We start from the raw sequence: 15,371 nt of genomic DNA, 5'->3' as shown, positions 1-15,371 counted from the left end.
TACGACACGTGACATTTTTATTAGAGCTCTGGTGATAAATGCTCAGCCGTCAAAACCTCTCAACACAATCGTTATGTTTAGTGCGATCAAGACAATTTTATTGAAAACGTATTTGATTAGGTTAGACAGCGTGCACGAAGTGACAACGTCAAGTCTCATAAGATTAAAGCAGTCCTGTGAAACGTTTGAAAAAGAAGTTAGTTCTCGTCCAATACAGAGCAGAATATATGTTAAAACTTGAAGAAGTAAATCGCCTTTCGTGACTATTTTTGTTGTTACAGTTTTAGCCCTTTATTCAGGAAGACACACGAGAGACGCAAGCCTGTGATTGGCTGTGTGAGTGAAATGCTTTTCTTGCTGACGTATTACAAAAGTGCTACGTTATGCTACCAGTTCGTACTAGGCCTCATTGCAACGCCAACAGTCGTAACGTATTTCAGTAATAAATTTCACAGGGAAGAGGTATTTTAAATTACTGTCCATAACAACATCAGCGTTTGTTGAAGCGCATTTGTGACATTTATACGCATAGTTTAAATGGTTCAAATGGCTCTGAGCACTATGCGACTTAACTTCTGAGGTCATCAGTCGCCTAGAACTTAGAACTAATTAAACCTAACTAACCTAAGGACATCACACACATCCATGCCCGAAGCAGGATTCGAACCTGCGACCGTGGCGGTCGCTCGGTTCCAGACTGTAGCGCCTAGAACCGCACGGCCACTCCGGCCGGCCGCATAGTTTAGACACCGGCGAACCTGAGTAACCAAAGTAGTGATTGTATGAAAGCGCACCATTATTGATAATCATGCAGTGGCCCTTGTCACCTCAGATTCTCTGATGTTGCAACCACAGTACTACATCCTAACATGTTGACATTCTCGTCATACAACGTTTTGTCTTTAGGAGTCCATTTTATTCAACTGGCTACCATTACTCTCCGATGTTGAACAACCACAACTCGGAAGGCTAACTGCACTCGTACGAAAGCGTCGAAAAATACGATCCAACAGGCAGCTAACAAATTATTCTGATACGCTGGATTGATGAACTTTACATCGAAGAATATCTAGAAATCCCTCAGTACCTAAGGACTCACTGAGTCTGTAGACTAAGTGGAATGCGGAGTGGGCCAACGAAGCGCGTTCGCTGTGGCATCCTGTTTCAAAATGGAATTTGCCATACGCCATCCACAGGCTAGACTCGACAGAGTGCATATCCAGAACTCAAATGGAGCCGCGCGGGATTAGCCGAGCGGTCTAAGGCGCCTCAATCATGGACTGTGTGGCTGATCCCGGCGTAGGTTCGAGTCCTCCCTCGGGCATGGGTGTGCGTGTGTTTGTCCTTAGCATAATTTACGTTAAGTAGTGTGTAAGCTTAGGGACTGATGACCTTAGCAATTAAGTCCCATAAGATTTCACACAAATTTGAACAGTTTTGAACTCAAATGGAGTACACAGCAATCAGCTGTATGTGCCAAACGATAGATAATACCTTCCGAGTTTATTGGGAATAAGAAACTTTATGCTGTGTAAGAAGCTTTTAATTCAAACATAAACGTACAGAAAGCATCCAATGTAATTTTAATTTGCTGGCGTGAAATTTAAACCTGTTGACGAAACGTCGTAGGAACAATATTTAAAACATTGTCTTACGACCGTTATCTCTGCAACCCGCTAACGCTATCGACCAGGGGTAGCTACCCTTTTTAATTATCACCCACTTTTCTTATTCTGTTACAAGTAACTTTTTCTAACCTCTACTGGTTTCACATTAATGGTGTTTTATGAAGTAGGGAAGTAACTTTATAAAATTCGTAAAGCGTAGTTGCAGATAGTTAAAGCATATAATAATAATTGCATACCAGATACTACGTGTCAAGAATTTATGGAACACTAATGAAAACGTTTTTAAATCATTCCCCACCACCTGCCGTCTACAAAGACAGCTGGAACGCTCACTACTGAGCGGCAGGGACCAGGCTGACTGCCGTCGCTTTAGACGGTAGTCTAATTACAAAAATTACAGTGCATTTCTCATGTACACAATATTAAACGCATTCACTTTAGAGGAGCATTGATTTATTTTAGGAGGAAAACCGTTGTCAATCACTTGATTGAACTGAACACCACAATTCTTTTGCAGGTATAGTCCTAATAAAACAGTCTTGCTCTGAGAGCTTTTAAATGACTAGCCCAGCAAGTTTTAAGGGTCGTACAGTGCAGCGTAGGCTCTCGCCCCTCTCCACCCCCCACCCCCACCCTTCCCCCTCGTGTGCTGCAAGACATGCCAGTAACAAGTCATTGGTAGACTTGAAATAAGTGAAAAATGCCAGAAGAAAAATCCCGTTACTGACTGAGGATCGATCGTCATATCTGCGGAATCTTAGGTAGGTAGGCTGGTTACGGCTTAACGTCCCATCGACAGCGGGTCATTATAGACAGAGCGGAAGGTCGGATTACTGAAGGGTCGGGATCGAAGGATCCATGCCTTAAGCGATTTAGGAAAATCACCGAAAACCTGAATCTGGATGGCCGGATAGGGATCTGAACCGTCGTCCTCCCGAATGTGAGTCCTGTGAGCTGACCACTGCACCACGTCACTGAAGATTTATAGCCTGGCACTTACCCACAAACGCACCGAGCGTACCGCTGTTTCACCCGAGACCACAAAGTGACAAATGCCTTCAATTTTTTAATGCTGCAGTCACCTTCACTTTTAAATACAAAATAAGCAGTACTGGAAGAAGTATATTTTTATTTTAAATGTTAGCGTTTTGGGCTAGGGTTTACCGTGTCTGTTATTGATATCGAATGAAACAACACGTTTACTCTTACCACTCACTGTTAAAAAATAAGTGAACAAAGACGGTGTGTAAGTATTAGAAGCAAAGAACGTATAGGAAAAAGAGAAACATTATTTCGGAGTCCAGAGAATGTATAGCAGAAAAACCCACAAAGACCTTAATAAAGTCGTTTTATGGTTTTTGTAAAAGGAAAACGTCTTTGCTGGTTCATCTGATTCGATGCGTGCTTCACTACAACACAGATCGGTTTTCTGGTTCTAAAATGTTGTAAAAAGAAAATTTTTTAGGTAATCTGAAGATGCCTTCCGAAGGCGAAACGCGCTGTTAATAAAAGAATAAATTGCAAACAAGACTGATTAAGTGGTATACAAATTTTTTCTGTCAAATTTATTTAGCTTAACTTCATTACTCGTTTACGTAATCAGGTGAAATGTTACAAACATTAAGTGCAATAATTATGTTGCCAACAGTGGTAAAATCATGCGTAAATAGCAGTTTTTGGCCGGCTGCTGTGGCTGAGCGGTTCTAGGCGCTTCAGTCCGGAACCGCGCTGCTGGTACGGTCGCAGGTTCGAATCCTACCTCGGCCATGGATGTGTGTGATATCCTTTGGTTAGTTACATTTAAGTAGTTCTAAGTCTATGGGACTGATGACCTCAGATATTAAGTCCCATACTGCTTAGAGACATTTGAACCATTTTTTAACGGTTTTGGCTGGGATTCAGAGAAAGAGAGGATGAAAATATTGCGAGAAAGAGAGCTAAATTTTGGATATGCCAGAGCTGTGGGTCTGTTAAATCTGTTTATAAATAAGTAAATGCTGAAGTAATACAATGATGCTGAGTTACATACATGTAGATAGGTATACTCTTAATAATATAAATCGGCCGGCCGCTGGTGGCCGAGCGGTTCTGGCGCTACAGTCTGGAACCGCGAGACCGCTACGGTCGCAGGTTCGAATCCTGCCTCGGGCATGGATGTGTGTGATGTCCTTAGGTTAAAGTAGTTCTAAGTTCTAGGGGACTAATGACCTCAGCAGTTGAGTCCCATAGTGCTCAGAGCCATTTGAACCATTTGAATAATATAAATGTGTAACTGTATGAGCGTTACAGGAAATTCGTCTGATCAGGTTTTAACACTAATAACATCTTTATTATATACAGGTTCATATTTCAAGTAGGGTAGTTTTAAGTTTGTGTACACATGAAATGTGTAACTTTTATTATTTGTTGTAAAAATCGCATTCTTGGTATAAAATCTTATCCTTTAGGGAATCTGTATTGTCTGGCGCTCGATGAAAGATAACTGAATGAAACGGAATAAGTGAGGGAGAAAGAAAGACAGGTCTAGGCTGACATATTGAGAAGGATCGAACTTTCTGTTATAAAATCACTCAGTTGTTTAAGAAGGGCCTCCCGAGCCTAACATTACTGTCAGAGCCAAGGCACAATTTGCTTAGATTGTAATGCCGTTGTTGCAGACAGGACGGTAAACCCAAATAGAAAAGAAGGTGCCTGGCACTAAACAGCACGAAAATCCAACAGGTTACCTCATTAGAATATTTATAGGATAAAAGTTTTATTTTTAAGACCACCTGAAGGACAAAGGCGATCTCAGCCATTATGTGCAAATATAAGTTTGTTTTTCACTCATTCGTATAAACTTCGGTTGTCTGTCGTGGTATCTCAGAAGTCAATATCAAACTGCGTATAAGCCGTTCTCCAACCTACGCTTTATGCAGCTGGTCGTTATCCAACAACATCGATCTGAGAGGGAATCTGTTGGCGCACTATTGGAGGCCGTCATCAGTGTTTGTCTTGTCAGATATCAGCTTCTTCTCACCCCTTTACCACGAGAGGAAGAGAGTTTCTAGAATTCATCACAGATATTCTCCTGTTAACGGTGAAAGAACATAGAGTCTTACAATGTAAATACAGGGTGATTCAAAAAGAATACCACAACTTTAGGAATTTAAAACTCTGCAACGACAAAAGGCAGAGCTAAGCACTATCTGTCGGCGAATTAAGGGAGCTATAAAGTTTCATTTAGTTGTACATTTGTTCGCTTGAGGCGCTGTTGACTAGGCGTCAGCGTCAGTTGATGCTAAGATGGCGACCGTTCAACAGAAAGCTTTTTGTGTTATTGAGTACGGCAGAAGTGAATCGACGACAGTTGTTCAGCGTGGGGCACTGAGAATCCGCGGGAAACAACTCAGTATGAACGTGACTCGCCTAAGGTGAACGTTTTCTGTGCCATTTCAGCCAATAAAGTTTTTGGTCCCTTTTTCTTCGAAGGTGCTACTGTAACTGGATCTGGAGATGTTAGAAAATTGGCTGTTCCCCCAGCTCGAACAAGAAGCACAACAATTCATATTTCAGCAGGATGGAGCGCCACCACATTGGCACTTACCTGTCCGTAACTACCTGAACGTCAACTACCCGAGGCGATGGATCGGCCGCCAGGCAGCCCGTGACAGAGCACTTCATCACTGGCCTCCAAGAAGCCCTGATCTTACCCCCTGCGATTTTTTCTTATGGGGGTATGTTAAGGATATGGTGTTTCGGCCACCTCTCCCAGCCACCATTGATGATTTGAAACGAGAAATAACAGCAGCTATCCAAACTGTTACGCCTGATATGCTACAGAGAGTGTGGAACGAGTTGGAGTATCGGGTTGATATTGCCAGAGTGTATGGTGGGGGCCATATTGAACATCTCTGAACTTGTTTTTGAGTGAAAAAAAACCTTTTTAAATACTCTTTGTAATGATGTATAACAGAAGGTTATATTATGTTTCTTTCATTAAATACACATTTTTAAAGTTGTGGTATTCTTTTTGAATCACCCTGTATATTTTCGTGAGAAAGATTTGAGTGGTCATCAGCCATTACTAAAGAAATAAAAAGAAGTGAAGGTACAGCTTCTGCTAAGATACAGTTGAACATTAAGATAATTGATACGCTGTGAAGGCATGTCATATCAAAGTTTAAACTTGAGCTTTTGACAATCGTTACCAAGATCTAACTGGCTGCCACCTTTGAGCCTCATTGATTTCCTCATATTACGTTCATTGTCAAAAGTATGAGATATTCTCCAGTCACACAACATCATAAGCAATATTTGCGAAAATCAGCAGTGATGCTTTCAACAGAATGGCAAGCCAAAAGAATGTGTGTATTAACTGTGTAGCCAACATTCAGATGAAAACTGGAATGGTCGCTCAACCACTGAGTTACGTCCTTCGAGAGTGCTGAACTTGATGGCGAAGTTTCTTATAATAGAACTTCTTGAGAACAGTATAAACAGCTGAAACCACACTGTGAGTAAGGAAAAATGTAGCAGAGCCTCCGAAAAAGTTCGGCACTTGTAAAGAGGACATTGGAAAAGTTCAAAGAAGGGGAGCACACTTTGTACTATCAGGAAGTAGGGTAGAGAGTATCACGCATATGATACATGAGTTGTGTTGGCAATCATTAAAACAAAGATGTTCTTCATTGTGAATAGATCTTTCCACGAAATTTCATTGTCCAACCTCCTCCCCCCGAATGCGAAAATATTTTGTTGATGCCCAGCTATGTAGGGTGAAATAGTTATCGTAATACAATAAGAGAAAAAAAGCTCACATGGAAAGATTTAAGTGTTCAAGAGTGTTAAGACAGAGAAGCAGTGTGGAAGTGGTTCAATGAACCCTATGGCACGCACTTTATGTGTGAATTGCAGAGTAGTCATGTGAATAGATGGAAATAGACAATAGACAATGAGACTTTTATGCGACTGTTAAACAGTCTCATCGGCAATGGAAGTTAAGCAGTGGGGACTGTAGCAACCTTGGAATATTTCTTGTGTGGAAAGCCTATATAATACAAGCCTATATAATACAAGTGACTGGCGCAATTGTTAGGTAGTTTGCCGCTGCTATAGTGTCAGGTTATCAGTATTTAAGTGTGTTTGGACGCGGTGTTAAAGCGATGAGACACAGCATCTCCAAGGTAGCGATGAAGTGGGGATTTTCCCGTACGACCATTCCACGAGTATACTGCGAATATAAGAATCCGATAAAACATCAATTCTCCGACATCGCTGCGGCCGGAAAAAGATCCTGCAAGAACGGGACCAACGACGACTGAAGAGAATCGTTCAACGTGACAGAAGGTGGCTTACAGGACGCTCGTTCGACCTATACTTGAGTATTGCTCAACAGTGTGGGATCCGTACCAAGTCGGATTGACGGAGGAGATGGAGAAGAGCGGCGCGTTTCGTCACAGGGTTATTTGGTAAGCGTGATAGCGTTACGGAGATGTTTAGCAAACTCAAGTGGCAGACTCTGCAAGAGAGGCGCTCTGAATCGCGGTGTAGCTTGCTGTCGGGATTCGAGCGCGCACGGAGGCTTTCCGGCAGTCGTTCTTCCCGCGAACAGTACGCGACTGGAACAGGAAAGGGAGGTAACGCGACACCTCACACGTCCAGAATTGCTACAGGGCGGCTCCAGGAACAATCTTCAGAGTTTAAACACTTCACCTCCCGAGACATACATATATCTGGGATGCCTTCGGAAGAGATCTCGACCCCCTCGTACTTTACGGATTTATGGACTGCCCTGCAGGATTAACGTTGTCAATTCGCCCCGGTACTACTTCAGGCATTAGTCGAGTCCACGCCACGCACAAACAGCACCTCGTCGCCCGCTGCAGGCTCAGCAGGCGGGCCTCACCTGTCGCTGGCGGCCAGCGGCTCGCGCAGCCTGGTCCTGAGCAGGCGGCCCAGCCGCACCATGCGGCCCACCTCCAGCAGCAGCTTCTCGCGCGCCGCCAGCAGCCGCTGCGCCCTCGCCCTCCGGCACGCCCCCGCCGCCTCCTCCTGGGCAGCCGGCGCCGCGCCGGACGCCTCTGCGATCAGCTCCCTCAGCTGCTCGCAGTGCTGTAAGTGGAGCACAGGTGTGTGTGGTAAGAAGACTTGGCGACTCGTGTGTGTAGGATATGCTGCAAGGGATGTCGCGGAGGTGGCCTCTTTTTATTAAAGCAGCGTTTATTGAGGGACTTGCTCTTACAGACAGAACTACTGATTAAGAATAAAAAGAGATTAATATACCTGTAATACGATGTTTGTAGCCTTAGGACTTGTACCTTCTTTGTTTGGAATTTTAGCTGGAGGATGAATTTATACGTCTGTCTTGTTGTTGTGGTCTGAAGACTACTCGTAGTCTGATGCGCCTTCCCATAACAGTCTTTCCTGTCGAAGTCTCTTCATCTCTGCAACCTACACCCATAAGAGCCCGCTTCCTGTAGTCAAGCCTTGCTCTGCCTCTATAACTTTACGCCCTCTCCCACTCACATCCCCCTGCACTACCAAACTCATGATTCCTTCTAGCATCAGAACATGTGCTGTCAACCTGTACGTAGTATTTAGTCATACCGTACCATAAACTTCTCCTCTTCCGAGTTATATCTTTTATTGTCATCTTGCCTGAACTGCTTATCATCCACATTTCCCTCCTAGACAAGGCCGCACCCCAGATACGAACCTTCAGAAAGTATCTCCAAGCTTTTTTTTCCAGAACTGCACTTTTTGCTACTGCCACTCTGCATTTTAGTCCTCTCTGCTTTGGCCATCAGCAGTTGTTTTGCTGTGGAAGTATCATTTCCTAATGTAATGCCCTTAGCATCTCATGATTTGATCCAACAACATTCCATTGCCCATGTTTTACCTTTGTTGATTTTCATCTTCTAATTTATTTTCAAGATGCTATCTATTCCATTCAACTGCTCTTCAAAGCCTTTCCCATCTCTGACAGAATTATGACACTGACAAACCTTAAACTTTATATCTTGTCCTTCAACTTTAACTCTCCAAATTACTATTCTTTTTCCTTTACAGCCAACTAACTATGCAGCCCCAATAACACTGAGGATAGGCTACAATCCTGTTTCACTCTCTTCTCACCCAGTATTTATCTTCCAAGTCATTCCACTCGTATAACTACAGTCTGTGTTCTGTACAAGTTCTAGATAATGTAGATAACATTCACTCCACGTATTTCTGTCCTTGAGAGCTTCAGAGTTTCATTGAGGGTGTTCCAGGCAAGATTGTCAAAAGCCTTATCTAAATCTACAAATTCCGTAGTTGTAGGAGCATACTTGATACCAATATTTGTGATTTTCTGTCGCTTTCCATTCGCTTTGGATTGATTCTTTATTGGTTCTGCATGTGCCGTAAATCTCAGTTATCTTATTCTCATGATTTCTCCACCTGTTATATGATGCAAGCAGCAAAATTATTTCACAGTATTCTTCAGCTTCTGATTCTCTAAATTTAGCAAGTAAGATTTCATGAGAACAAAGTCGCCTTTCTTCCGAAGATTCTCAATTTAATCTCCCGGTGCAGCTATTCGATTTTTGTTGCGCTGTGCAGATCTGTTACTGTTCTAGCAGCATGCCACTGAAATCATACAATGTATGCTGTCCTTCCCACTTTGTATGGACTCCAATCGCTGGAGCTGGGCTCCAGAACTGGTCGCAGTGCTTCTTTGTGCGCCTTTCATTACAGATGCGGCGCACTCACCCATAGCTCTTTTGGGATCCATCGTGTATGGCATGAGAGAATGCTGGAGTAAAGAGGTGTAACTGCGTCGTTACTGTTGTCACTGATAGTGGCGACCAGCTGTAGCAATCACTTTCCAGCAGACTCAGTAATCATTACGTGTGGGTGCCCTTTTCTAAGTCGACTACGGTTCGCTTACAGCGCTCAGTGAAAGCTACAATCCACAGTCTGGTTTTGCCAACGTTACAGGGCCTTCGTGACGTCAGGAGAAACTTTTCTGAAAATGATTTATCTTTCGGCACAATCACAGTAATTTCGAACTCAGTGATCAGTTTCAGCCTGCATCTACCATCCTCAGGGATGAATAAGTTTAAAAGTTAAAACAGAAGTTATGCAGATTACATGGAAATTAAAATACAATAGTAGTAGTAGTAGTAGTAGTAATAATGGCAGCAGTAATTTTGTTTATCCTTTGATAAAATGATGTCATACCATGAAACACTTGCTGGGGTTCAACCTCTCTACTGTAGAAACAAAACTGTCAGTCATTCTACATGAGGAAGTTCTTATATACAAGTGGTAGTCGTCTGATGGTCTGCTGCTAACTATTCATTTGCTATTCATATATTTCAATAAAAACTTTTCAATAAAATTTTTAAACAGTACAGATGTTTACTTTAGTCACTAAAATGTATTGAACAGCTTGCAAAGTCTGCAATTAACGTATTTCATGACACAAAAATGTGATGCATCGGTATCAAGCAGGTAGACTATGTAAAATGTTATGACACTACGCTCTTAAGCTTACCCTATTCAAATTCAAATTTTTTAAAACATCTTTCAAAATGTCCTACTGAATAAGAATTATCTTATACATAAACATTAATGTTAGAACGAAACATTGAACACATTAAGGGCACATGATTTCACTGCTGAACAACAGAGGACACCGAAGTCAGCCGTCCTGATCGCCACGCGTGTTTTCGTTTCCTTGTTGAAAGCGCTCAGCTCAGCTCTGCTCTCGCTTAGAGCCATGCGGGCAGCATCTACCCCTCGAGTAGTCGTGGTGTCTGCACGCAGCTCCAGACGACAGGTGGAATGATGTGTGTTTATAAAAATAGTCGAAAATATTGAAATATGCATCCCTCGTGAAATTGTCTTGTTAGAATAACTCTTTTTGTGACGGTGTTAGCTCTACGTTAACAGCGATACATGGGAATATTGAGGTTTAATGGTGAAGAATTCCAAAACCTACCGACGCAAAATACTGCGATGTGCTGTAACTGCTGTTGCACTGGGAACAGTTCAACATAGCGTCGTTGTGTCACTCTGCCACTGCATTCAGTGAACCCCTACACGGGATGCACATCGGCCTGTCCGCCATCGGTAAACCGATAAGACTGCTGCGTTACCATGCAAAACTCCCGGGAAAACAAACACGAGGTCGAAGAGTAGAGTGGGCATAGGTTCTCAACAGCAAGTGCCGGGAGTGAATGGACAGGTTATGTTTACAAGCAAGATACTAAATACCATGGACATTTGCAGTCTTTTACGGGTATTGGCGGCCGAAGACTTCCGGCATAAGAAGTCAGCCTCATTCTGCCAACGGCCTTGTCAAAGAGGGCGGAGGAGCGGATAGAGGTTCAGGGCACTCTCTTGTCCTAGGGGTGGGAAATTGCCCCTAAAGGCGGAAGAACCAGCAATGATCAACGACATGAGGATGCAGAAGGCAATGGAAACCACTGCATTAAAGACACGTAACGTGTATCCACAGGACATGTGGCCTGTAGTGGCGGGCCGCATCAAACCAGTCAGTAGACTGAAGTAAAAAAAAAAAAAAGTAAAAAGAAACAGTGTGGTATAAAAAGAAAGATGAATATAGTTGATAAATAAAAGGAAATTTATTGATCTGTAACGAGTGACTGGAGACCACACGCCCTTTGTACCAAAATATTCAGAAAAATAGCACTTAACAATCTCTAAATTTTGTTGGTGTTTCACCCTGTATAATAAAATACATAAAAATAGCGGCACGAGATCTCACTGTGAAGGTATACAGTAGAAGAGGAAGGTAGGACGTGAGAAGGAACTCTGGTCTCAGTGTAAGAGAAGATATAGGGTAAAACGAGGTTAAAAAATTGGAAACGTTTTATGGGATATGTATGGTGGAAAGAATCAATGGTAGTTGGAGAAACCGACGCACAACATGAGCAAAGATACCACAGTCTTGCTGGCGACATATCCACAGAAAACAATCTAAAAAGTGTTCACATGGTCTTGTCCAATGGTCGTTATTTACTCTCTATAAGGATTTTGACATTTCACAACTTCGAATACGAGGAAGGGTAATTGAAATGAAATAAAACCTGTGTGACGCTAGAACAGACATTGAGGTCACAGAACTCATGGGATAGCGATATTCACATATACAGATGGTGTAAGTAGGCTGTTTAGGTTTTTATGTTGGTAACGCCACGTAGCGCTCTGTATGAAAATCACTGACTGTGCTGTGTGCAGTCTGCGGCTGGTTTGCATTGTTGGAATATTCGCTATTGTAGTGTCGGGCAGTTTGATGTGAACAGCGCGTAGTGTTGCGCAGTTGGAGGTGAGCCGCCAACAATGGTGGATGTGGGGAGAGAGATGCCAGAGTTTTGAGAGCGGACGATCTTGAACTGTGTCCATCAGAAAGAGTAAATTTGTAATACCGGATATCATGAATATGACTTGTTAACGTTATTAAGGTAAATACTTTGTTTGTTCTCTATCAACATCTTTCATTTGGTAACTATGCCTATCAGTAGTTAGTGCCTTCAGTAGTTAGAATCTTTTATTTAGCTGGCAGTATTGGCGCACGCTGTATTGCAGTAGTTTGAGTAACGAAGATTTTTGTGAGGTAAGTGATTCATGAAAGGTATAGGTTATTGTAAGTCAGGGATTACTGAAAGACAGATTGCATTGCGCTAAAAAAATATTGTGTGTCAGTTTACTGTTGATCAGAATAAGTAAAGAGAGAAATGTCTGAGTACGTTCAGTTCTGCTCAGCTGTTTGAAAATCAAATAATGTAAGAGGTTTATCAGCACAGTAATTTATAATTTTCCAAAGGGGACGTTTCAATGGCAGTAGTATCATGTACAGAAGGTACACACATCAAAAAAAAATTTTGCATGACCTCAGTTCCAAGAGTTCCGAAACCTGTACAAAAAATTGAAATGGAGATCAACGTAAACATCGTTACCGCCCTTTATGGCTCTGAGCACTATGGGACTTAACATCTATGGTCATCAGTCCCCTAGAACTTAGAACTACTTAAACCTAACTAACCTAAGGACATCACACAACACCCAGTCATCACGAGGCAGAGAAAATCCCTGACCCCGCCGGGAATCGAACCCGGGAACCCGGGCGGGGGAAGCGAGAACGCTACCGCACGACCACGAGCTGCGGACTACCGCCCTTTATATTGGTCATGAAAACCATACATTGCATGTAGTACCGCCATACAGTGAGACCTTCAGAGGTGGTGGTCCAGATTGCTGTAAACACCGGTACCTCTAACACCCAGTACCACGTCCTCTTGCATTGATGCATGCCTGCATTAGTCATGGCGTACTATCCACAAGTTCATCAAGGCACTGTTGGTCGAGATTATCCCACTCCTCAACGGCGATTCGTCGTAGATTCGTCAGAGTGGTTGGTGGATCAGATCGTCCATAAACAGCCCTTTTCAATTCATCCCAGGCATGTTCGGTGGGTTCATGTCTGGAGAAGATGCTGGCTACTCTAGTCGAGCGATGTCGTTATCCTGAGGGAAGTCATTCGCAAGATGTGCACGATGCGGGCGCGAATTTTCGTCCATGAAGACGAATGCCTCGCCAGTACGCTACCGATATGGTTGCATTATCGGTCGGAGAATGGCATTCACGTTTCATACAGCCGTTACGGTGCCTCGCACGACCACCAGCGGCGTACGTCGGCCCCACATATTGCCACCCCAAAACAGCAGGGAACCTCCACCTTGTTGCACTCGCTGGACTGTGTGTCTAAGGCGTTCATCCTGAACGGGTTGCCTCCATACACGTCTCCGAGGATTGTCTGTTCGAAGGCATATGCGACACTCATCGGTGAAGAGAATGTGAAGTGGTCCATTCGGCATGTTGTTGGGCTCATCGGTACCGCGCTGCATGGTGTCGTGGCTGCGAAGATGGATATCGCCATGGATATCGGGACTGAAGTTGCGCATCGTGCAGCCTATTGCGCACAGTTTGAGTCGTTCTGTAGCTGCACGAAAAGCATTATTCAACAAGGTGGCGTTGCTGTCAGGGTTCCTCCGAGCCATAATCCGTAGGTAGCGGTCATCCAATGCAGCAGTAGTTCTTGGGCTGCCTGAGGGGGGCATGTCATCGACAATTCCTATCTCTCTGTATCTCCTGCATGTCCGAACAACATCGCTTCGGATCACTCCGAGACGCGTGGACTCTCCCCTTGTTGAGAGCCCTTCCTGGCACAAAGTAACAATGCGGACGCGATCGAACGGCGGTATTGACCATCTAGTGGTTGAACTACACAGAACACGAGCCGTGTACCTCCTTCCTTGTGGAATGACTGGAACTGATCGGCTGTCGGATACCCTCCGTCTAACAGGCGCTGCTCATGCATGGTTGTTTACATCTTTGGGCGGGTTTAGAGACATCTCTGAACAGTCAAAGGGATCGTGTCTGTGATACAATATCCACAGTCAAGGTCTATCTTCTTGGGTTCTGGGAAATGGGGTGATGCAAAACTTTTTCTGATGTGTGTATAAAAGGGAAGTTCATTGGCGGAGCCGTCATTTTTGCTGAGGTGATTCATATGAAAAGGTATTCCGCTTCACGATGAGAATTAACGGACTTTGAACGTGGAATGGTAGTTGGAGGTGGACGCATGGGACATTCCATTTCGAAAATCGTTAGGTGTTTTAACATTCCGAGATCCACAGTTTCAAGAGTCTGCCGAGAGCACCACACTTCAGGCAGTACCTCACAGAATGGACGACACAGTGGCCGGCGGCCTCCATTTAACGACGGAGAGCAGTGGCGTTGGCGTGGAATTGTCAGTTCTAACAGAGAAGCAACAGTGCGTGATATAACCGCAGAAATCAGTGTGGGACAAACGACTAACGTGTCTGTTAGGACGATGCGATGAAATTTGCTGTTAATGGGATGTGGCATCAGCCCACCGACACGAGTGCCTTTGCTAACAGCATGACATCACCTGCAGCACCTTTCCTGGGCTTGTCATCCTATCTGTTGGACCCTGGAGTACTGAAAAACCGTGGCCTGGTCAGATGAGTTCCGATTTCAGATGGTAAGAGCTGATGGTGCTGTTCGAGTATGGCGCAAGCCCTCGAAGCCATGGACCAAATCTGTCAACAAGGCACTGTGTAAGCTGGTGGTGGTACCATAATGGAATCAACTGGGTCCGCTTGATCCAACCGTACCGTCAATTGACTGGAAACAGTTATGTTCGCCTACTTGGAGACCATTTGCAGGCAAATGGCGATGGAATTTTATAGACGACATTGTGCTATGTTACTGAGCCATAGCTGTTTGCGATTGCTTTGAAGAACTTTTGGGACAGTTCAAGTTAATGATTTGGCCACCCAGATCATCCGAACATTAATGGCACATAATCGAGAGGACATCTACATCTACATCTACATCTACATGGATATTCAGCAAATCACATTCAAGTGCCTGGGAGAAGGTTCATCGAACCACCTTCACAATTCTCTGTCATTCCAATCTCGTATAGCGCGCGGAAAGAATGAACACCTATATCTTTCCGTACGAGTTCAGCTTTCCCTTATTTTATCGTGGTGATCGTTCCTCCCTATGTAGGTCGGTGTCAACAAAATATTTTCGCATTCGGAGGAGAAAGTTGGTGATTGGAATTTCGTGAGAAGATTCCGTCGCAACGAAAAACGCCTTTCTTTTAATGATTTCCAGCCCACATCCTGTACCGTTTATGTGACACTCTCTCCCATATTTTGC

General features: G+C 43.7%; 1 protein-coding gene across 1 annotated transcript in view; it reads right to left on the bottom strand.

The window, feature by feature from the left end:
- Nucleotides 1-7,511: 7,511 nt before the first annotated feature.
- The window catches only part of LOC126481729 (SEC14 domain and spectrin repeat-containing protein 1), a 163,557-nt gene continuing 155,697 nt past the window's right edge, over nucleotides 7,512-15,371 (bottom strand). The window contains exon 9 of the mRNA XM_050105682.1: nucleotides 7,512-7,721. Coding sequence (XP_049961639.1) covers nucleotides 7,512-7,721 — 210 coding nt within the window. The remainder of the gene's footprint in view (nucleotides 7,722-15,371) is intronic.

The sequence above is a fragment of the Schistocerca serialis genome, chromosome 5 (assembly GCF_023864345.2).
Source record: "Schistocerca serialis cubense isolate TAMUIC-IGC-003099 chromosome 5, iqSchSeri2.2, whole genome shotgun sequence".
Classification (NCBI taxonomy): Eukaryota; Metazoa; Arthropoda; class Insecta; order Orthoptera; family Acrididae; genus Schistocerca; species Schistocerca serialis.
This window is presented reverse-complemented; position numbering and strand designations above follow the sequence as displayed.